This window comes from Brachyhypopomus gauderio, chromosome 16, assembly GCF_052324685.1.
Source record: "Brachyhypopomus gauderio isolate BG-103 chromosome 16, BGAUD_0.2, whole genome shotgun sequence".
In the NCBI taxonomy this organism is placed as follows: domain Eukaryota; kingdom Metazoa; phylum Chordata; class Actinopteri; order Gymnotiformes; family Hypopomidae; genus Brachyhypopomus; species Brachyhypopomus gauderio.
Window position 1 is genome coordinate 8,280,957 of NC_135226.1, and position 22,821 is coordinate 8,303,777.

Sequence of the window (22,821 nt, forward strand, 5' to 3'; positions counted from 1 at the left end):
TATTTTCACTTCAGGTGTTCCGATCACTTCCCTTATCATTCTGAAAAGGTATCACCATAAACTAATGTTTTTAAAATTGGCATTATCACAAATTTCATTTAATCACTAAACCAAACGCGTGAGACATTTCTCTGTTGTATAGCCTGCTACCCATGGATAGAACTGAATGGTTGCACATACAAATTGCAATGAATATGATGACTTCATAATTTGCTGAAAGCTCATATGGAGACCTATGTTTTGACGAGCAGAGACTATATTTGACTTCATTTATATATAAATAACTTAGTGTAAATCATATAAAAACAAGCCACACACACACACACACACACACACACACACACACACACACACACACGCACACACATTATGAACAAGATGGGTATGGATACTATTATTTTGATAGGTAGTGGAAGCGTGACCCACCGGAAGTAAATAAAGTAAAGCGGAACGCATGAGTGGCGGATGCTAATGTAAGTTGCTAAATTAAATGTTTTGGAGATATTATTACGTAGCTTTTTATTGCTTCTCCAAATATAATAGCTGATATTGACATATGTTTATTAGTAGGTCAGATATAAAGTTTAACGTACTGTATATACCAAGCAGGTGAGCAGACTTGGCTAACTAACAGTTAGCTAGCTGGCTATAGAGCGTTACAGATGGGGTCAGTCACAGAAGTTCAATCTAGCGACTGTCTGGAGTGTTTTAACTTTATTTATGGTCCTTGGTCACCAGTGGTCTTAGAAATGTGGTTTGATTTAAATATTGTAATTTAACAGGTAATACGCAGGTCTTGTGTCGCAGCGGTCTCTTCTGCAGTCATAATGGCGAACCTGGAGCAGTGGGTTAGTGACCAGCTCCATGACATCCTGGGGCTGAGCGACAGATATGTGTCCCAGTTCATGATCGGCCTCGCCAAGAAGTCCTCCGGGCCGCAGGATTTTGTGTCTCGGCTGCAACAGACTGGAACGATCGACATTGACCAGAGAGTATCTGCGTTTGCCCAGGAGTTATACAACAAGGTACGGTTTGTTTAGCGACTCGAGACATCACTTTGAGTAATCCTGCTTTACCTTTATGGTTTTTCAATATTACTTTGTCGTATTTCTTGTTCAGGTTCCGAAGAAACAGCCCATTGTGAAACCGGCAAGAGCAATAGAGCTCCAGGCTATAGAGATGGATAGAAAGAACAAAACCTATACTCTTCTGGAGGACAGTGATGGTGATGAAGAGACACCCAGAGAAAAGGAGAAAGAAAAGAAAAGCAAAGAGAAGGATAGAGGGAAGAAGAGGAAGCATCTCAGACAAAAAAGAGATGAAAGTTCGTCATCGAGCGAGGACGACAGGAAAAACAGGTGCGCTACTGCACACTTGTGTGTTTCGGTGGAGAAAGTCGTGCTTATTGGAAGCTATGGCTGATTTGTTTACATGGTTTCATCTGTTCGCTTCCTTGTTTATTACATTGTCTCATTACATCAGCACCAAGGCAGCCTCCCAAGAGCCAAAGAAAGCAGAGAAAGTGGAGGAAGAGGAAGAGGAGTGGGAGAAGGAGGAACGAGAGAGATTGCAGGATCTGGAAGAGAGGGATGCTTTTGCGGAGAGAGTGAAAAAGAGGGATAAGGAGAACACCAGGCACATACTTGAACGGAACGACAAAAAGGTAGTGAAAAAGGACAAGCGCTGTCCTCTTTATGGTGATGGTGGGAAGGGCGAGAAAAGCCCAGCAGCTCACTGCAACTTCCCATGTCCTCCTTAGGCATATGAAGAGGCTCAGAAGAGGCTGAAGATGGCTGAAGATGATCAGAAGAAGATGGTAAGACGTCGTCCTCACTTACTATTGCGTCTTAGGTTTGATGGCCTTATTGTGAAGTTCATTTTTGAACAGCGCAGGTCTGTTTCTGGCATGTAGAGGCACTTCCACTCGTCTGCTTGTCCACTTGAGACATATTGACCGCACTTGGCCTGTGCTCCCTCTAAAGTACATGTTGCACGCATCACGCGATGTGAACGTATCCGACAGCATTGGCTCATCGGTCTCCTCCTCCACAGCTGCCAGAGCTACGTAAGCAGTCGCGCTGGGCGTACCTGGCCAAGCGAGAGGAGGAGAAACTGGAGGATCTGGAGGCGGAGATCGTGGATGAGGAGTACCTGTTCTCCAACGAGAAACTCACCGACCGCGAGAGGAAAGACCTGGAGTACAAGAAACAGATCCGAGACCTGGCAAAAGACTACAAGAAAGCCGGAGTGAAGGAGAAGGAGGAGAGAAAGAACCGTTATTACATGCCGGAGGAGGTCAGAAGTAAGGTGAGTTATGAGAGTCTGAAGCCAACAGAATTGGGTTCCTTCGTCGGACTGCTGCTGGATCATGTCTCTCTTAACTGGTGTTTCCTGCCCTTCTCTCTGTCCCTCACGCCCGGGTCCTCTCAGACTATTCCCCAGAAGGACATGGAGCTGGAGTTTGATGAGCTCCCCCGCGAGGGGGGTGGGGAGCAGGGGCGCTGGGAGGAGGCGCGCGTGGCCACGGCCACCCTCCAGTTCGGGGCCCGCGAGGAGAGGGAGAGACGCCTGAAGGAGGAGAAAGATAAATACCAACTGGTGCTGGAGGACGAGGAGATGATCAGTTTTGTGACCACTGCCATCACCATGAAGGGGACCCTCGCTGAGAAGGTAGGAGCCCAGATAAAGTCCCTCATTAAAAAGTGTCTACAGTTATCTTCAGTCTTAAGTGTCAGTATCCTCTAATCTTATTGCTCTTCAGCCTAGACTTCATGTGGCCTGCTGCTTATAGCTGGGGTTCCTGATTTTGGTCTTTGAAATCTGCCTTCTTGCATTCAGTTCCAGACCTAATCTAAGGCATCTGATCAAGTTAATTAACACCCGAACATTAAATCAATATGTGTTGGATCTAAACTGTGGAACAGTACAGTGGATTTCAGGCTGTACAGTAGAACTCAAGGGCTGGACTTGGACACCCAGGCGCAGACATATTGCTAGCGTGACGCTTCCTGTGTGTAATCTCCCTGCGTTCACTTACAGGACAGTGAGCCTGAGATCTCTCAGGCTGAGAAAGAGAAGCTGTCAATCCAGGAGGTGAGACGAAGCCTGCCAGTTTTCCCATACAGAGAGGACCTCCTTTCTGCCATAAGAGACCACCAGATCCTGGTCATCGAGGGCGAGACTGGTTCCGGCAAGACCACCCAGATCCCTCAGTATCTCAAAGAGGACGTAAGAACCTAGGGACACACTCAGTGTTGCAGAAGATTCATCCACGATCATCTAGCACGTTTGTTGGAGCATGTCGCCGTGTGTGTCCGTCTCTCAGGGTTTCACCAGAGGAGGGATGAAGATCGGCTGCACGCAGCCTCGCCGAGTAGCCGCCATGTCGGTGGCAGCCCGAGTGGCTCAAGAAATGGGAGTTAAACTGGGCAACGAGGTGAGAGTCGTTTGCCAAGACGGACCGCACCGCTGCGCATCGCACACATGGCCGGGTCGAAGCACCCGGCGTTAAGGTCGGTGAAGTAATGGACGCTTTGTGTGCGGTTTGTCCTCAGGTGGGCTACAGCATCCGTTTTGAGGACTGTACGTCTGAACGCACCTTGCTGAAATACATGACTGATGGCATGCTCCTCAGAGAGTTCCTCACCGAACCTGACCTGGCCAGCTACAGGTACCAGTTTGCAACGAGTTACTTCCACTGTAGTAGGAGAGTGAAATGACTGCTTTGATATTAATGCTTATTAAGCCGTTGTTCACTAGTCTGCTGTGGTGAGAGATCTCTGTTCTCGTGAAGCGAGGTCATTGATTGCTTGTCTCGTCTGCGTTTTCTGGTGTAACTCCGCCTACATTGTCGGCTCCCCCAGTGTCATCATCATCGACGAGGCCCACGAGAGAACGCTGCACACGGACATCCTGTTCGGCCTGATCAAAGACATCGCCCGCTTCCGGCCCGACCTCAAGGTGCTGGTGGCCAGCGCCACCCTGGACACGGAACGCTTCTCCTGCTTCTTCGACGACGCGCCCGTGTTCCGTATCCCAGGACGACGTTTTCCCGTCGACATCTACTACACCAAGGCACGCGCTAGAATTGCCGTTCCCGCTAACGCCAAACCACCTCTGCAAATATCGCGTTAGGCCAAAACGAATATTCGCACGTTTTTTCGTTGCGTAGGCTCCGGAGGCAGATTATCTGGAGGCGTGTGTAGTGTCCGTCCTGCAGATCCACGTCACGCAGCCTCCTGGGGACGTCCTCGTCTTCCTCACGGGACAGGTGAGTCCGCCCGACGCAAGTGGGCTTGCCGTGCGCGCGGTGACGGGACGGTTGGGCCGCGGGCTTCGCGCCACTCGCGTTTCCCGACCCCAAACCCCTTTGGTGTGGTGCTGCAGGAGGAGATCGAGGCGTGCTGTGAGCTCCTGCAGGAGAGGTGTAGAAGACTTGGCTCCAAGATCGCCGAGCTCGTCGTCCTCCCCATCTATGCCAACCTGCCCTCGGACATGCAGGCCAAGATTTTTAACCCCACGCCGCCCGGAGCACGCAAGGTACATGCACAAACGGTTAATCTGCAGTTTGTAGCGTTGTCCACCAGGGGGCTCGTAAGTCCTGTTTACTGCTCACAAATACCTTAGGTGCTCTGTCCTAGAACTAAAAATGTTAATTGATGTTGGCAACAAATTTTAAAGTTACATTGACATATTGCATTGCATGCATACACATTGCATGCCTATAAACATCCATTTGATTACATGTACTGCAACTGCTAGATGACTGACATCTCCAAGTCAACCTGGAAATAACGAAAATAATAATTCTAGATTGTTTTGTGTGTCCCAGGTTGTCGTAGCAACAAACATCGCGGAAACCTCGCTCACCATCGATGGCATCATCTACGTGATCGACCCGGGCTTCTGTAAGCAGAAGAGCTACAATGCCCGGACGGGCATGGAGTCCCTCATCGTGACACCGTGCTCACGGGTAAAAGACCCACACTGACATTTAGCTTTGCACTTGCACTTTTCTGCTTTAAAATACAGTTCCGCTGCAAACAGCGTAGGGAATTTACGTCTTTGGGAGAAGAGAACAGTTGCCCAGCTTGTGGCTGTTTGCTAGCAAAACAAATCGCTTGATATTATTACTTTTAATCACGTCGCTTGTTTCATGTTGAATCACGGTGGATTCTCGTAACTTATCCAACAGGCCTCGGCCAATCAGCGGGCAGGGAGGGCGGGCCGTGTGGCTGCCGGCAAATGCTTTAGGCTCTACACGGCCTGGGCCTTCAAGCACGAGATGGAGGAGACCACGGTGCCCGAGATCCAGAGGACCAACCTGGGCAATGTGGTCCTGCTGCTGAAGAGTCTGGGTAGGGAGGGAAATGCACTTTTGGGCCTCACTGATTTATCTCTGCTACCACAAGGGGGAGCACTCTAAAGCACTGACATCCAGACTGCAGTGTTGTGGGTGGTTTTGTTTTGATTTAACCAAGTTCAACAAAAGAGCCTTCACGAAAGTCTCCAAACCTCAGTGCACTGGTAGTCTTTACATCAGAGTATCGGTAAATAATAAGCTTTTGTCAGCTTCAGCTAAACGTTCTGGTATCCAATATCGGTGACTTTTCGGCTACAGAGTTGCTTTAACTCAGACTTGACGCGCTGCTCACGTTCCAGTCTACTGTGTTCATTGTCTGTAAGCACAGCAAAAGCAGGTATCAGCCGGAAAAACGAGTCTTTTGAGATGAGGCTTTTTTGGGAAACCGTACTGGATGTGTTGGTCAGGTGGAAATACGGGTGGAGGGCCAGGTGGAAAGTTGACTCACTTGCTGTGCGCACGCACTGATTCTAAGAATCATTTGCTCCAAAACGTTTAGAAGAATGTTGGGCGGCGTGGGGAAGCTGTCACGCTGGCTGGAGCTCTGGACAATGCCCAGTCTGTGTACTTCAGGTACCGCAAGTGTTGGGCAGTGTGTCAAAAAAAACACTGAAAGCTTTGATATTTTTGTTTTTTAATTTGCTGGTCAACATACATAATGCCCTAGTAAACAATAAGTGTCGGTATAACTGATATTCTGTTGCGGATGACACGGCCCCTTCATAGATTAGCCTTCATAACCAGTTTGATTTTCTGCAAACTGCCATCATCTCATTTTTCTTTATGTAATATATGCACGACTTCGATATTTTGACATGTATTTATGGGATTGACAGGCATAAATGATCTCATCCATTTTGACTTCATGGACCCTCCCCCGCATGAAACCCTGGTCCTGGCCTTGGAGCAACTGTATGCCCTGGGAGCCCTCAACCACCTGGGGGAGCTTACGAAGGTACGGCCAGCTCCCTGCCTTCGTTTCTCGGATCCTGCCATCTCGGACCCCCCCCCCGGGCTCTCTGGCCTCTCTTCATGGGGAGTCGTGGTGCCTGGGTGCGTTACGCTGTACCTAAACTCTAGAAGGCCCAAGTTGCTGACTGGACTCTGTTCCTCTGAGACAGATGGGGAGGCGAATGGCTGAACTCCCTGTGGACCCCATGCTGAGCAAGATGATCTTGGCCTCCGAACAGTAAGTTTCTGTACCGTCGCTCCAGATGGACACTTGTTTCTAAAATGACCAAAGCAACATTTGTTTTGTTAGTTCCCTGTGTAGGGTTGTTTGTTTTGTTTTTGTTCGACCCAGATGTTTTTTTCTGGGACGCCTCTAGATACAAATGCTCAGAGGAGGTTCTGACCATCGCTGCCATGCTGTCCGTCAACAACTCCATCTTCTACCGGCCCAAAGACAAGGTGGTGCACGCGGACAATGCGCGAATGAACTTTGTGGTGCCTGGAGGAGACCACTTGGTGCTCCTGAATGTATACACTCAGGTAAAAATAAATGTGTGTGCGTGCGATTTGGGTGGTTAGCATTACATTTGTATTTGTTTATATTTAGCGTTAAGGTCAGTGTCTGACTTCCTCACAGTGTACGTGTCACTGCTTGTGTTGTTGACTGATGTAACTGGTTTTACCTGTAGCTTGAGCTGTCAACACTACTCTGCAGATTTAAAGTGATTCAGTGGCTCTGGGCTTGTTCATCTGGTACAATCACCACGTCGCAGCTGGAATTTTCAGCCAGTTTAATCCCTGATTGCATAATGCATGCAGTGTGCGCCACAGTTATTAGTAGCTCCATAAATATGATGGAAACAAAAACTGGGAAACGGTGTTGTTTACCAGGCAGACGACACCTCGGTACCGAAAAAATGATTTACAAAGTTTGCCAGGAGAATATATCTCCCGTCTTAAAACTGCACATGCGAGAGCCTAGAGATCTCTAAACAGTACCAGAACATGACTGGGTCCAGGTTTTGTGATTAGAAGAGACACACTCGTGCATTTTGGCACCATTTGATAATACGCGAATACTAAGAAGTAACGTCACAGACCCATGGTTGTGTTGCTTTGTGTTGATCCCTGAGTCTTGGAAGGTAACACTGGCTGAAGGTTCACATTAAGGACCAGAGACAGCCACGGTTGGCTCAGGTCATTTGGAGAATGACCCAAAGCAAACCTCAGACAGTGGACTGAAGCGTTTGCACTGGCTGTCCAAGCTATATTCCATAAACTCCCCACACGTGTTTTGAACACATTCAGCAACATAACACATGGTGACATTCTTTAATAACACTTCTTATACTACTAGGTCACACCCACTATCATTATAAAATGTTTTCTTGGTAAAGCTGTTAATAGCTTAAAGCAGGAGTGGCAGTATTTGTGGCACTTGAATACCTGAATACAAACAGTGTTTGGTAAACAAACAAGGATATTCTCTGTTATCTTTACCAAGGATGCCAATAATTCTGGTTAATAAATCACATTGAGCCCCACCACCTAATCACCTAATTTAATCATTTTTATGGCTTCTGTCAGTCAGAGGTCAGTAGAATCATCCTAACACCTCCACTGATCCACAAAAAGGACAATTTTTAACACACTTCAGGTCTGACAATATTCACGTTTCTATGCATGAGTGTCATCATGGTTACAGTATTACAGTATGCTGGTTGTGTTTTGCACAATCATTATACAACCTTAGCCTGGTTGCACCGTCTAGCATGGTGTTGGAACATTATTGTAGTTTTAGTAAACCCCTCAACACGTACATCTTTGATTGAAAGATAATCAAAGGTTTTGAGCCTCACTGTAACTCTTTTTTGTTTTTTAACCTTTTAATTTGGTTTATTCATTTTAGCCAAGTCCAGGCAAACGTGATGGACCTCCACGTCCAATGCTTTGAGATATTTTCATGAAATCATTTGCAAGTTTGACATAAATACCAACTCAACTAACTCCACTACCTTTGAACAGCTTGCCTCGTCTGTAATAAAAAAAAAGAAAAATCAATTCATGTTTTATATTTCATTAATAAACGTTATCATGTGAGTTTCTTTGAAATTTTGGACTGAACGTGTTTTTTATTGTTATTCTGAATAAAGTTTGTGTTTTTCTTGTGCCTTCCTCTCCGGGTACCAGTGGGTGGAAAGTGGTTACTCCACCCAGTGGTGTTATGAGAACTTCATTCAGTACCGGTCCATGAAGCGGGCCCGAGATGTCCGGGAACAGCTGGAGGGCCTGATGGACCGAATCGAAGTTGAACTGTGCAGTGCTAGCGAGGACACCGTCCCCATCCGCAAGGTAGCCACCCCACCTTAAACCCTGCTGCGCTTACCCCACCCACCCTAGAACTCCACCTGTAGCTCGCTCCAGCTGTCTCCTATGTTCAAGAGGCGATGGATACGCATTTAATGCCTTTAAATATCGATACCATGAACCGTTCTGAGCTTGCAATAACATCTGTCTCTAACCCAACGTCTTCTCACTCTCGTGTCTACTCCGTACCCTGCTATGAACGCAGTTTTCCGTGTGACTGCAGTGTCACGATGAAGTTTTTCACATTCAAATGGTCAAGAAAAACTACTCCAACAATGCGCTCACACACGCAGACATCCGCGTACACGCCCTTAGTCGAAATCTTGTGTGGTCAGATTTTGAGCCATCTGCTCATTATTGAAATTTTGACGTGGTTGGAAATGCTGTTATATGATCAAGGTAACATTTGTTAAGATATTGTGAGTGCTGTTCTGGCTTTTCTTATTGTATGATAGAATTTTCGTTTTAAAAAAAAGGACACAAAGACCACAGCACCAACAGAACGTTAAAGTATGCAGAAGATAAAAATGGTGAAGAACTAGACTCTTTGTTTCTTTCAGAACAACTTTGGCTGTTGGAATGCGGCCACACGTGTTTTGAAAACCACCCAGCAGGAATACGACATATTTTTATTGATCAACATAGACCCATATAGCTACAACTGAAGTTGAACACTTTACTTGATAAAAGTCCCACTAATAAATATCAGCAGAATAAAATGAGACCAGAGTGTAAAGTATTTACACTGATGCATTCTGTCTTGTAAAAGACAATACTGAAGACGCTCTTCCAGTTCAGCTTAACCATTCAACCAGTACTTCTGTATTCTCAGGACTTTCTAATTACAGTGAATAATTCTGGAAACATATAAACCAACCTCATCCTCATATGGGGTTTTTTTTTGTGTATGATTTGTTTGATACTTTACGTAGTGTGTGTTTTACGAGGTGTTCGCTCCCGGTTCGTCTCGTAGGCGATCACGGCGGGTTATTTCTACCACACGTCTCGACTCAGCAAGGGAGGGTATAAGACGGTGAAGCACCAGCAGACCGTTTACGTGCACCCCAACAGCTCTCTGTTCGAGGAGCAGCCACGCTGGATCATCTACCACGAGCTGGTCTTCACCACCAAGGAGTTCATGCGACAGGTGACCTTTTGGAATGGTTTCTTCCTGCTTTGCATGTGTGTGTGTGCGTGCGTGTGCATGTTCATGTTTGCTTGCCCTTCAGTTTCCTGATTTTTGTGTCATGTTTTGCTCTATTTTCACTCAGACAGGCATTCCTTTGTCTTCTATTTATCACCCTGTTCACCATTTCCTGTTTCTCCCTCTCTCTCTCTTGCTCTCTCTCCCCCTCTCCCTCCCTCTCTCTCTCCCTCGCTCCCTCTGTCTCTCTCTCTCTCTCAGGTGATGGAGATAGACAGCAGCTGGCTGCTGGAAGTGGCTCCTCACTACTACAAGAGTAAAGAGCTGGAGGACAGCAGTAGTAAGAAGATGCCGCGCAAACAGGGCAAAGCCCGCGAGGAGCTGGGCTGAGCCACGCCCACCCGGCTACGGAGGCCCGGCAGGGCCCGACAGAGCGGAAAAGAGGACACAAACCAGCCCAGTGCTGGAGACCAGGACCACAGTCAGGTCTCTTTATTCCTTTAGAGCCACAGCCACGAGACTTTGTCCTTCTCGAAGCTACCGGCCACTGTTCTCAACTCGGGTGTTTGTAGAGAGGAAGACGATGAAATATCGCTTCTTCAAATTTGCTGTATTGTATTAAATATGTTGAATTTGATATTAGAGGCTCACTGTAGTGACAGTGTTGAAGTAACTGAAATATTCCCGCAGTAATTGTGTGGCAACGACACGTGTAAAGAGGAGTCCCAAACGTTCAGAATTCCATCTGATACTAGTCACATCGAGTTCAAGTTAGCTGGAGGTATTTTCATATATTTATATAATTCTAGATTACCAAAGGGCATAGTTATTCCATCAGAAGAAGAACAGGTATCTTTCAAGGCAATTATCTTCAGTCAGATCCCGAGGTAAACATGCACTGTGGGTGTGTATTGATTTAAGTATGAATGCGCAACAAAGCTAAACTTCAATGGAGGCCAACCAACTTGCAACTGTTCTTGAAGGAACAAAATTAAACATTTTACTTCAGTGTGATTTATGTTTTTGTTAAAAAAAAAACAAAAAAGACCTAGAGTGACTGCTGGGTTAATATGTTACAGCTTCATTGAATATGTCCTTCATTTTTTCACCTTCTATGGGAAAGGCCCATTGGAGATTGGTGCCGGTCTCGTGGCCAGAGCCAGATTAATAAATACGTTTAATGGAAAAGGAAGCAGCATTTTGTGTTATCAGAGATGGCTGATAACACAAAATTCAAAAATGCGTTTCTGTTCAGTGATGCAAAAACCAGCTGTGGTGTATTGGAAGGTGGCATGTCCCTCCGTAACCTCTGTTTAAACATTACCAGCTTGGATTTTTGAGTTGTGTGTAGCATTCAGAAGAGATTTAGTGCCATTCAAAAGCCAGAAAGCCACAGATTGGCAAACAATGTCTTTTGAATGTTTTTGTGGTCTGGGAACCAAGAATACAAGGACAGTCTGACCTAGGCAAGCTGGTGATATTTTCTTATTCTGTAAAATTGACTTTTTTTTTTTTTTTTTTTTTTTTTTTTACCCCTAATAGATGTTCTAGCGATTTTGAGTGCTTATAAACACTTCACCCAGCATTTCCTCTTTTCTCAGACACCTGACTCATTTAGAATATGCTTTTCCATTCATTGTGGTTTCTTTTGAAGAGCTGCTCTTGCCAATTTTGAGTGGTTGAACCATAAATTTTCAAGAACTTCCGAGTTGTATTGTTCTGCACTGCCTGGCGGACAGATAAACGCGCTGCCACGTTCTTAACTCTTGGTTCTGGAATCTCTAATCCGGCGTGAACAGAAGATCCATTACCGCGTTAATCCTTGAGGGAACCGCAACAACTTGCAATTATATAGAAACCGTGTCCTGGCGGCTACACACGAGCTTCGCATTAAATCTCTTGCAAACAATGTGCAAGGCCAAATAAATAGTTATGTACTTTCATATATGTGTGAAGGTTCAAATACTACCTGGACCAGTCCAGCAGGTCTGACTGGGAGGGAGGGGGGAGGGGGGGTGGGGTTGAGTAATGTTTAGTGTGTGGGGGGGGGGGGATAACATCAAGGAAGACAGCTTGGAGTACAGAGCACAAGCGCAGAGCTGCATGCGAGTGAAGGGTGTAAAGACACGGCTGGTTGAGCCGCTTTAGTTCGGGACCGGCCCGTCCAGTCAGGATGTAATGCACAGGTAGACGGGACTATATGCTGTCCTGTCTGTGCTTTCGGAGTCAGACAAGCCCGGATGGTACATGAGGATTCCAGTTTTCACAGGTTAGAGCATTTTTTTCGTTTGTCTCTGTGAATCACTTCTGCATTATACTTGATTGATTTTCCTGGGCCTTGGACCTTTTTAAAGCAATATAATTCATCTTGGTGCTTGCCAAATATAAGGAAATTGGACCAGGAACAAAATGTTACAAGTCAGTGTTGACATTATTTGGAAGGTGTCTTGTTGACTGTCGTTAAAAAGCACACATTCCTGTATTGTGTAAGACAGATGATTTTGTAGAATCTTAACTGGAAGTCTTGAGACTGAATGTCACATATGAACCTTAGACTGTCTGCCTGGCCCATTTTATTTACTGAGAATTCACTCACCGTAATTCAAATTTGTTACAGATCCATGAAATGGGTTTTGAGGTCACGTTAATGTTACTAAGACTGCAAAAGTCCCCATGCCAGTCCTCTAAAGTTAAACACTCATGTTGTGAAAACATAGGTTGCTATGACATTTGGAAGTCTAGGCGACAGACTTTCATAAGCAGTGCACTCCGCTCATTTACATCATGATAATATCAACATGAATGTGGAGTTTTAGTCCAGATGCAGTTCCCTGCAACCCCTTATTTCCACTTTGGACCATTGTGAATAAAATCACTGAATAGTCACTGATTGACTGAATAAAGTAGCCAAACACATTTATCATGAACCTTATTTGTCTATGTTCTACTTAAAACTTATTTTATTATTATTATTTTTTTTTACAATTTTCTTTGCCGAGTATTATATTGGAGGTATTGTGAATGTGGTTTTAATGCCAGTTTTATGTGCCATTTTACTGGAATGTTGTGGGATTTCTTCTGAGGTTCATCTGAACAGTCATGGTTGCAAATCATAGATTTACCCAGAGTCATGTTACCAGAGTGACAGTGTTTTTATACTCGGTATGTGACTCACTGATAGCATATCTCTAGATCTCGCCCCACAGACTCAGCACTTCAGCTACACTGAGCGCTTTGACTCTCCTGCTCTGCCGAAGCCTGGAGCTGTGAGCCATGAGCGACTGCGGACAGGGACGTTGTGCGGAAGGATCCAAGCGGAGGCTCAGTCCCAACGTGAAGCCTCAGTGCGACCAGAAGGCCTGCAGCCAACGGACGCAAGAGAAGCCGGGAAAACACGAGCGGCAGCCACGGAGGAGCCGAAGCAGCGATGGGGAGCGGCGTAGCCGGCGGAGGGAGCGAGACAGGGAGCGCGAGGAGAGGAGGCAGCGGGGCCGGAGCGAGGAGAGGCGCAGCCACGGCAAAGGTGGGATCCGGCCCCCCGAGGACAACCTGGACGACACGGAGTGCCCCGTTTGCTTCTGCAGTTACGACAACGTCTTCAAGACGCCCAAGCTCCTGGCCTGCGGACACACGTTCTGCCTGGAGTGTCTGGCGCGCATCAACGTCACCTCGACGGAGATCAAGACTCTCTCGTGCCCCGTGTGCCGGGAGCTGACGGAGATCCGGCACGGGCGAGACCTGCCGCAGCTCGGAAACAACCAGGACATCTTCCGCAAGCTGCCGCTACAGATGCAGCGGGCGCAGTCCGTGCGCTTTGAGCGCAGCAAGGGCAAACTGGTCCTCAAGAAGCCCCCGCCGGGGGGTAGCAAGAAGAGTCTGACCCTCCCTGTGTTTCACAAACAACAGAGGGAAGGGCATGCTGACCACAACCTGCCTGTCAGGGCGATGGAGGAAGGTCTCGCACCGGTTACCATAATAGACGTGGGGAGACCTCCCAACAGGACAGCGGGACGTTTCAGGAGGACGTTGCGCTCCAACGGCTGCTACTACATAGTGGTGATCACCATTGTCGTCGTCGCCGTGGCTATGATGATAATAGGCATCTTGATCTTTGTAGTAATGCCAAACCTGACGGATATTGCAAACAGACCTCCACAAGTGACATATCCTCCAGAGGGGGGCAACATGCATCACAACCACACTGACGGGTAGTGAGATTCACCCCCCAGGGGAGCTGAGACATGGGCAGGAGAAACCTGGAATATTCCGGGTGTCACCAGACGGATCTGTGGATCTTGACGCTTTGTGTTACCTTTTTCCTTTTGTGTAAGACGCACTGAACATCAGGATAAGACTGACAGACTTTGCAATGAGGCACTGCAAGTTTTACACCCCCTCTTTATGCGGGGACCTCAGTGAAAATAGGAGGTACAAACTGTTGGGCAGAGGGAAGAGCCCTATGATGATTATCACTGAAGCAAAGGGCCTTCAGACTGAACTACAAGCACATATTTTCTACAGTTACTACATACTTTATGATGTAAAATGTTGAATCTTTTCCAGTTATCTTACATTAACAAAACACGAATGTTCTTGCATTGGCTACTGTGCGATCACATTTAAATTTTATGTTTGACAGAGGCATTAATGTGCATGCTAATATTTTTAATGAAATTACATAATAATGGTCCAGTTTTATAATGATACTATTGTGTGTTTATTCATAATACAGTTTACAGAAGCTTTACAATAAGCATCTGGTTGGCTGTGTATTAGTTATAAGTAAGGATAGAGGCTTTACATTAAAATAGGATGAAATGTCATTACTTGAAGAAATGTTATTGTTAATACTAAACAGTGAACTCAAACTTGGGTATGGCCCGGCAATGAGGACCAATTTAAAAACACTGACTTCACAAAACCTCGTGCCAGTGTTTGATTGTAGTTTTGTGTGAGTCAGTATACCTACAGGGTTATTTTTTCACATTAAATGTAAATGCAATTTGAGCCAGGAGGCTTTGGAATGCGGTTTGGAGTATTTGAAGAGGGGGGAATGTTTCAAGACATTGTCTATGTTTCTGTGCTATCGTATGACTTGTGGCCTTTATCCACAAGTCATAGGGACCGGTGGCCTTTATCTTAGCCTTTATGTGCCCTCTAGTGCCCTCTTTAAAAATCCAATGTTTCTTACGTGGTTTTCTAACCTAGCTTCAGTGATTTCAGTAGTGATTCATACTCCAAGATTAGGTCCTCCTCATGCAAATCCAGGTGACTAACCATTTCTCAGAGGTTATTCACAGCAAATGATAAAGTCTACAGAACTGATTGATTTCAACCTCAATTCCACATTGGTGTATTTGATAGCACCAAACACAGTCAGAAAACATTCAGATGTAATCTTTGTATTTTTCAACTGATAACCCCGCAGTAAGTACACTTTGACACACCATATTTGACAAGGCAATGAGAAAGTAGTCATGCCTTTTACATCATATCAGTGAACCAATACCTTTACCCATCTGAGTGGGCCTCAAAATATTACTAATTTACCTCAGTGCCAAGCTTTGAATCTAAGTTTAGATTGAAAGGCGATTAATTGAAGTGGTACCTCAGTGGTCAGTGAATCTTATTTCAAGAAGACGTGCCTGACCAGTTACTGCTCATACCTGACCAGTGTACTGCTCATACACTACACTTAACTCTAGTTTGCTCCAGGATAGCTCTCTTTTTCAAGCCTTGGGCTTGCTCATTAGGGATTTGGACCCATAATATTGTTAACCTTGTAAATCCTGTAAAGCATTTTGTGACAACATATGTTGTGAAAAGCGCTATACAAATATATTTGATTTGATTTGATTTACATGGCCAATGAAATGCGCAGTGGCAAACCTACAGTAATGTATCACAAATACTTGATAAAACAGTATTCCTCATGCTGACGACCCTCCCGGCATGTGTCCAAAGTGAACCGGTTTTGTAACCAAGACCCTGTCTGTAGTGATGTCAAATTCGAAACGCGGAATCGAACTGAATCGATTCATTTGAATCACGGTGTTCCGAAACACTCAAAAGGGGAAAGTCACGTGACTGTTTCAAAAACGGGGTTCGTTACGTCACGCAGTTCGATACGTTTCGAATCTTTTCGCGCGTTTTAGTCCGCACTTAAGTTCAAGCAGATGGTCTGAGATCAGAATGTTTACTGATTACTTGTAATCAGTTCTGCTTACAACTGATTACTTGTAATGTTTAATAAATAGTGTTACAAAATCACTTCCCTACCTTGCAATGTAAAATAAATAATGTCAGCTATATATCATAATGAAAATGCATCTTAATGACATCATTAAAACAACCCTGTTCTCTGCAAAATTATGTTTTCATGACTAAAATATATTTAGGGACACAATATGCTATGGAGGAATATTTCATGCCATATTTCATAAAAAAAAAAAAAAAAGAAAGAAAAAACACATTACTTCTGTTTCTGCTAAGAGAACGTTGTGGATTTAGGCCCTGGTTGCCCACTAGATGTCACTGTGGCGTGTGATGATTTGAACATCTCACAAGATCATTCGGAATCATTTTCCGAATCAATTGGTTCATTTGATTCGATCTCTCAAAAGCCCCACTTTTGCAATCACTACCTGTCTGACGTAAATCTGAGCTTATCCACGTGTGCTTTGGGGATTTATTCCCTACCTAAGTTAATTTAAATTGGAGGCTGTTCCTTCATTTCCCATAGCTGGTCCATAATGGAGAACAGACTGTATCTCACTGACTTTGGTTCTGACCTTGTGCGATCAAACCTGAAATGTATGTGGAAGACATTTCCTGCAGATAACTGCTGTTTTACAGCTTGGTCCAATCCTTGCATTTTAACCTAAATTAACCGCAAGAGATTAGAAAGTGTAGGCCTACCCTTGTGGCCTGACAGGGTTTGAAAGTAACACTTCTCTTTAAACAGATTTCACGAGATTAATGAATTGTGTGTTTGGACGTGTGTTTTGCAGAATAATCGATTCGTTGGACATGTGCTGTGTTTATCTCAATATGAAATGGAGCATAAAGGCAAGAAGGTCCGGAAGACACACAACCTGAAACGACCACTTACTGAAAACATTCACTGCGTTTTCATAGCTAAGAAATCATAGAAATCCAGTATATTACTGGTTTAAAGAAAACAGATAATAGAACCTTTCTCTAAAAACATTACAGTTATTCTCAACTCGATGAGGGAATGTAAAATATATGAAAAGATCTAAAACTAAAGAAATATTTATTTAATAATCTTCAGTTCATGGAATTATGTTTTATATCTCATTGTGCAAGCACATTTAGTCCATGTTGCTGCACTTTATAACATTCTCAATAAATGTTTTAGAATGGAGAGGGAAATGGTCAAACATATGCTAGTGCTTATAGGAGCCTAATTAAATTAAATTAGGTATAAACCCCCGCCCCCACCAATATAATCTGATTTATCTTATTTGTCGACTATATAGCCTTCAGTGCCCCCGAGACAGTTCTTTCAAATCAATGCATATGTTTTACAGGGACCCTGGTAAATAGGCCTAGAACTATATAAGCAAGTTTGGATTGTGGATTGATAGTGAAACATAATTGCTGATTAGGGAACACAATATTCATAGAGGGGCCAACTATTTGTCCAACATCCTTGCACAGCATCCCTGGTTGTGGTTTATACATTTCACCAGTCATATATATATGACTGGTAAAATGTATAAATCAAAATATACATACATACACACACACAGGGCCCTGCCCTGACTATACGGTCTCTGACCACAACGGTGACGTTCACTTCCGGGAGGAATTTCCGGCTCCAGCGGTTTGCATTACCAGTTATGCCACCAGTGCGCTCAGATTAAAGTGTGTACGCCTGGGTCGGTTTTTTCGGTTTTCTAACGGGTTGCGCCTGCGTCTGGAGTGAAGTTGCCTGTATCACTAATGTCATAATCGATTTTAGTCAAAAAGCCATAAATAAATACCTTTATAATATACGGTCTCTGGTTGTGGTGGAGGTAACTGCTGGAGGCGGGATTTCCTTCCGGAAGTGAACGTCACCGTTGTGGTGGAGGTAACTGCAGGAGGCGGGACTTCCTCCCGGAAGTGGACTACACTTGTACTCTTGAACCAAGCCTGAAGTAGGGTGTTGGACGTATACATGTAAAAAAAAGTACTAAGAAGCGATTAACTAAGGACCCGTGGTCTAAAGTATTGTTTTCACATTCAGTTTACGTGAAAATAAATCGGTCGGGACACTTGAATGACGGAAATGGACGAGCATGGCGATCATGAGGAGCGACTGGAGACCCCATCATGTTGCTAGCCAGCTGGGTAAATGTTGTGTTCCTATACAGATAATGTTACACTAGGCGTTTTATTTCCTTCCTGGGGGAAGACTATTTGCTACAAGACACGCACTATATATTAGTTAAAACAGTTCAAGAAGGTAAAGACACGATTGTGGCTGAAGACCGGTTTTGCAGGCTGATCTAACAGGATCTGTTGGCAAAGTAAACTCACACCTAAGCTAAAAGCTTAAACTAGGTTTCACGGGTTCTACCTCATTTTTGCTCTTTGACCTCAAGTGTAGGTAGGTAGGATCAGTGGTACCTAGTACCTAGTTTCTGGAGTCTTGCATGAAGATTAGGTAATTTATTATTTACTCGGTGATCCGAAACAACGTAAACGAAGCAGAGTAAATCATTTTCTAAAACCATTTACTTAGCTACCTCGTGTATTTCCTTATTAGTTACAGAGCACAACATACCTCAAACCTATTGCTGTACTTGCTGTATAGGGAATGAAAGGGTAGTCCGTCTGTGGTTCTAAAGCCATAGATTGTAATAAGGGTCTTTTAGTATAGAGCCATATCCATTACCAGTTCAAATGTTATATTCTTTTTCATTGGAAGCCACCGTGTAACATATTTGCTACCATTTACTGTGCTTCTGTCATGCCATCTTCTCAAATGTTTTTCTCAATCTTGTGAGACATTAACTCCACTACAGAAACACAATACATTGTCTACCAGAATGTGCCTTTATGGACACAGTTGATAACATGCCTAATTGTGATTCTTTTTCATCCACACAGTGACTGCTGAAATTCCCATGTCACCTTGCAGTTTGGCATAGAACCGAAGGACTCTCTAAAGCACCTATGACTTTATTTTGGAACAAGGAACATGTCTGTTTTTGCCTTCAACCTTTATCACTCCACTGCCGCATCTTCTAGAACTCACCGTTCTACCAGCCAAACATGATTACATTCATGTACACATATCACTCATCTTCCTGACCCATGCCTAAACTGTGCTTAGTGAGAAGACCCTTTTACATTTCCTTTGGATGCCCTGATATCTCTGCACTGTCCCATAGTGTCCTGTCCTGTGTGTATCCTGTATCCTGCCCTGTCTTGTGGTTCTCGGGTTATCTTCTGCCATGCTCCGCAAGAGAGGATCACTAATCATTTGTGGTACTTTCTTGTTCATTGCTTGGAATGCCATTCTTATATTTGTCCTCTTGGGACGGTCTCCCATTGGCAAGCTGGATAATGTTGAGCTGACAGATCCTAGATATGGGGAGGGCCAGTATATGTCAGCTAATAGAGACACAGAATATGGCAATATTATTAAGGATTTAATGAAAGTAATTAATGCATTTGAGACAGAACTCGAGTCACAGAACAGAATCCTTCTCCAAATCCTGAGGCACAAGTCGATGTTGGAAGAAAATAAAATTGGCAATGCAGCAGTAAAGAATGCCTCCAGTGTTAAAAACCCATCTCATGTGGTCATACCCATCTTGGTCATGGCATGTAACCGAGTGACAGTGAAACGCTGCTTGGACAAGCTACTTGAGTACCGCCCTTCCGCCGAGCTCTTTCCAATCATCGTGAGCCAAGATTGTGGACACGCGGAGACAGCGAATGTGATCGCCTCATATGGCAGTCAGCTGACCCATATTAAACAACCTGATTTGTCAGACATCTCGGTGCCTGCATCACATAGGAAATTCCAGGGTTACTACAAAATCTCACGACATTACCACTGGGCTCTAAACCAGGTGTTCAAGACCTTCGCATATTCCTCTGTCATCGTAGTGGAGGATGACTTGGAGGTATTTCTCAAAAATTCTCTCATCGAATCCAAATTTGTATAAGAGTTCATAAAGCATATCTTCTGATTTAGTTGTCAGAATATTGTTAATATATATGTCGTTAAATATTTGCAATTTGGTATATTTAATTATTGTTGAATAATGTTGTTACGTGCATTGTTTTAAGCAATTTTACCTTATTTTTCTCTTTTATTCTCTTAGGTGGCACCTGACTTTTTTGAGTACTTCAAAGCCCTCTATCCTCTACTGAAATCTGACCCCACTCTGTGGTGTGTGTCGGCTTGGAATGACAATGGTAAGGAGGGATACATTGATCCTGGAAAATCAAGCTTCCTGTATAGGACAGATTTCTTCCCAGGACTGGGATGGATGCTGTTGAAGGAACTCTGGCTTGAGCTTGAGCCAAAATGGCCGTCCTCGTTTTGGGATGACTGGATGAGGAATCCCGATCAGCGCAAAGACAGGTCTTGCATTCGTCCTGAAATATCTAGGACGTTAACATTTGGTCGGAAGGGTGTGAGCTTGGGTCAGTTCTATGACAAATACCTCCGCTTTATTAAGCTCAATACCGAATTTGTGCCTTTTACAAAAATGGATCTTTCGTACTTGGAGCAGAGGAAATATAATGAGGCTTTTGAGAAGGATGTTTACAGTGCCCCCGTGGTGACTGCAGAGGAGCTTCAGAGTGGGAAGCTGTCAGGACCGGGACCCTTCCGACTGCAGTATTCCAGCCCAGAGAGTTTTAAAATGCTGGCGCGCAACCTGGGGCTCATGGATGACTTGAAGTCTGGAGTGCCACGAGCAGGTTATCGGGGTGTTGTTAGTTTTTTTTTACGGGGCAGACAAATCTACATAGCACCACCTGCTGGTTGGAAGCAGTATGATCCAAGTTGGAGCTAAGGATCTGCCAATCTGTGTAGTCAGCACAGATGAGTAATGTATTTAATGGTGAATATATGTCTTACAAAAAGGTGCAAATATGCTAACCTTAATACAAAAAAGAAATTAATTTTATACCTGTTAATACTTTTAAGGTCACAGTAGGCTATATATTCATCAGTTACATTTTCCTTTTTTTTCTTCTATGAATGCCTACCTTGTGATTGCACTTACCAGTTGTTGAATAATAAGAAACAATTCAGGGGGTGATAGGGGTAAAATAATATATCTTGTACCTATTTGAATCTGCACATGCTTTACAAGAATTTGCACTGTACAGGGGAAGAACGTGAAGAGATTGCCCCCTGCTGTTTGCTTTCAACAGTTACCATTTTACCATTAACAGTTAACATTTCCTCCCCGTCTTGATTTAGTTTGAAGAACTCGTTCATAGATAGAATTATATCAGTAATATAAATTTTACATAATATATTAAAAGTGATTAAAAGGGGTGGTTTGGAAAATAAGTTGGAATAGATACAGTTCACCAGCAAAGCAGCAGTGTAATATTTTTAAAGGCTACAGGAACAATATGAGGACAATATTTGTTTTCAAAAACAAGCTATGTAAAAATGAAGAGGAGGAAATATCAAATGAATATCAGTAGACAATAGCATAACAGTTAAAGTCCCATCAGCTTATTCTATGCAATTTTATATGTGATGCCACTGTCTGTTGACCTTAAAGTCTAAGCATCTTTTTTATACAAGTAGTTGGTCAGTATTGTACCTTCAGTCAAGCAAATCAAGGCATTTATTATAATAATGATATCGTATAGAATCATCACCTACCATTACTATTGAGTAGCTGTACACCTTAAAGGTCTTTCTAATAATGTGTAATAATGTATAATGTGTTTGTGATGAAGAGATTGGTGTTTGTTCTGGAAATGTTCACTCTGCTTTTGTATCATGTCAGAGGTATTTCAGGGAAAAAATGTTCTAAGAATTACCAGTTACATTGTAAGGGAACATGATGAGCAAGAAAAATGTATAAATGTCAGGGCTGGCAATGAGATGAGACCAAAGATATAGTTTGATATAGTTATCTCAGGTTGATCTTACATTCTTAAATGGAGACAAACTTAAGTATTTAATTTAGATGTTTTGGAATTATACCAAGCTGCCATCATGAATATAATTAATACTGATAATATGCATATGATCATGTCAGAATAACGATCAGGCACTTCATTCAAATAATGTGTACGGTATATAGAGTTATTCTCACCTGTCCCTGCATTAAGTGCCTTTAAAGTTAACTTTACTGAAATTATTGGTGGTGGTGGTGGTGGTGATTATTATATTCTGGGCAACATGGGTAGATTTTTTTTAATACTTTTGCTGGGAAATGTCAATTCATGGCTTTGTTCATAGAAATGTATGTTGTACTGCAATATCAATATTTAATAAATTGAGAAAATAGAGAAACACCTTGCCACTTAAACTCAGTGTTTGTTTTAGGCTCATACTGTCATAACATGATACAGACAAATCAAAATGTCTCAAGTACAGGAAATGGGACTCAGAAAAAGGAAGCCATGTGTTGTTGAGCACGATCACACAAGACAGAAGACAAAATTAACAGGCTGATCCATTGTCTTTGGCAGAAAGGTGGTAGGTCTCCTCACCAAAAAAAAAAAAACACATTCAGAAAGGTTCCTACACTGACTCAACAAGTAATGGGGAGTTTGCCCTATGTGGAATGAGTAGCAAAATATGTTGGGCATCTTGCAGGCCAACAACGCTAGTAAAAAATGCCTAGATTATATTAGATGTAATATCTTTAAATGGGGATTTAAGCATAGGTGAATAATGGAAATTATTCAGTGTAATAACATGGCTGGACTCCAGTGTGGAATCGGGTAAAAGCCCTGCAGAACAAAGAAAGTAGATTGGATTGAGTACTTGAAA

At 43.7% G+C, this 22,821-nt stretch overlaps 3 protein-coding genes across 5 annotated transcripts; all 3 read left to right on the top strand.

Annotated features, from left to right (window-relative positions):
• The first annotated feature begins 411 nt into the window (after positions 1-411).
• Positions 412-11,290, top strand: dhx16 (DEAH (Asp-Glu-Ala-His) box polypeptide 16). 2 transcript variants are annotated; one of them, XM_076976491.1, is made up of 21 exons: positions 412-473; positions 808-1,025; positions 1,120-1,358; positions 1,483-1,663; positions 1,760-1,816; positions 2,053-2,307; positions 2,431-2,670; positions 3,040-3,228; positions 3,326-3,436; positions 3,555-3,670; positions 3,864-4,074; positions 4,172-4,270; positions 4,387-4,539; positions 4,832-4,972; positions 5,195-5,357; positions 6,199-6,317; positions 6,484-6,551; positions 6,691-6,853; positions 8,504-8,665; positions 9,654-9,827; positions 10,086-11,290. In XM_076976491.1, exons 2-21 carry the CDS (start codon positions 828-830, stop codon positions 10,212-10,214), a joined length of 3,168 nt encoding a protein of 1,055 aa, XP_076832606.1. In that variant the 5' UTR covers positions 412-473; positions 808-827; the 3' UTR covers positions 10,215-11,290. The 2 variants fall into 2 exon arrangements, with proteins under 2 accessions (XP_076832606.1, XP_076832607.1); XM_076976492.1 differs by lacking the exon at positions 412-473 and having other exon boundaries at positions 789-1,025.
• A 588-nt stretch (positions 11,291-11,878) lies between these two features.
• On the top strand, positions 11,879-15,684 carry rnf183 (ring finger protein 183). Of its 2 annotated transcripts, none has more exons than XM_076976500.1 (2): positions 11,879-12,093; positions 13,017-15,684. In XM_076976500.1, the coding sequence occupies exon 2, from the start codon at positions 13,098-13,100 to the stop codon at positions 14,034-14,036; it is 939 nt and encodes a 312-aa protein (XP_076832615.1). In that variant the 5' UTR covers positions 11,879-12,093; positions 13,017-13,097; the 3' UTR covers positions 14,037-15,684. The 2 variants fall into 2 exon arrangements, with proteins under 2 accessions (XP_076832615.1, XP_076832616.1); XM_076976501.1 differs by having other exon boundaries at positions 13,031-15,684.
• A 1,970-nt stretch (positions 15,685-17,654) lies between these two features.
• Positions 17,655-22,334, top strand: mgat1a (alpha-1,3-mannosyl-glycoprotein 2-beta-N-acetylglucosaminyltransferase a). The gene is made up of 3 exons (XM_076976496.1): positions 17,655-18,182; positions 18,945-19,969; positions 20,171-22,334. Exons 2-3 carry the CDS (start codon positions 19,292-19,294, stop codon positions 20,867-20,869), a joined length of 1,377 nt encoding a protein of 458 aa, XP_076832611.1. The 5' UTR covers positions 17,655-18,182; positions 18,945-19,291; the 3' UTR covers positions 20,870-22,334.
• Positions 22,335-22,821: the final 487 nt, after the last annotated feature.

Bases quoted from the DNA above. Each gene is read 5' to 3' on its own strand.
- dhx16 (XM_076976491.1), top strand. From the start codon at position 828: ATGGCGAACCTGGAGCAGTGGGTTAGTGACCAGCTCCATGACATCCTG. The intron at 1,664-1,759 runs GTAGTGAAAAAG...TGTCCTCCTTAG, and splicing joins TTGAACGGAACGACAAAAAG to GCATATGAAGAGGCTCAGAA. The intron at 6,552-6,690 runs GTAAGTTTCTGT...GGACGCCTCTAG, and splicing joins ATGATCTTGGCCTCCGAACA to ATACAAATGCTCAGAGGAGG.
- rnf183 (XM_076976500.1), top strand. From the start codon at position 13,098: ATGAGCGACTGCGGACAGGGACGTTGTGCGGAAGGATCCAAGCGGAGG.
- mgat1a (XM_076976496.1), top strand. From the start codon at position 19,292: ATGCTCCGCAAGAGAGGATCACTAATCATTTGTGGTACTTTCTTGTTC. The intron at 19,970-20,170 runs GTATTTCTCAAA...TTATTCTCTTAG, and splicing joins TAGTGGAGGATGACTTGGAG to GTGGCACCTGACTTTTTTGA.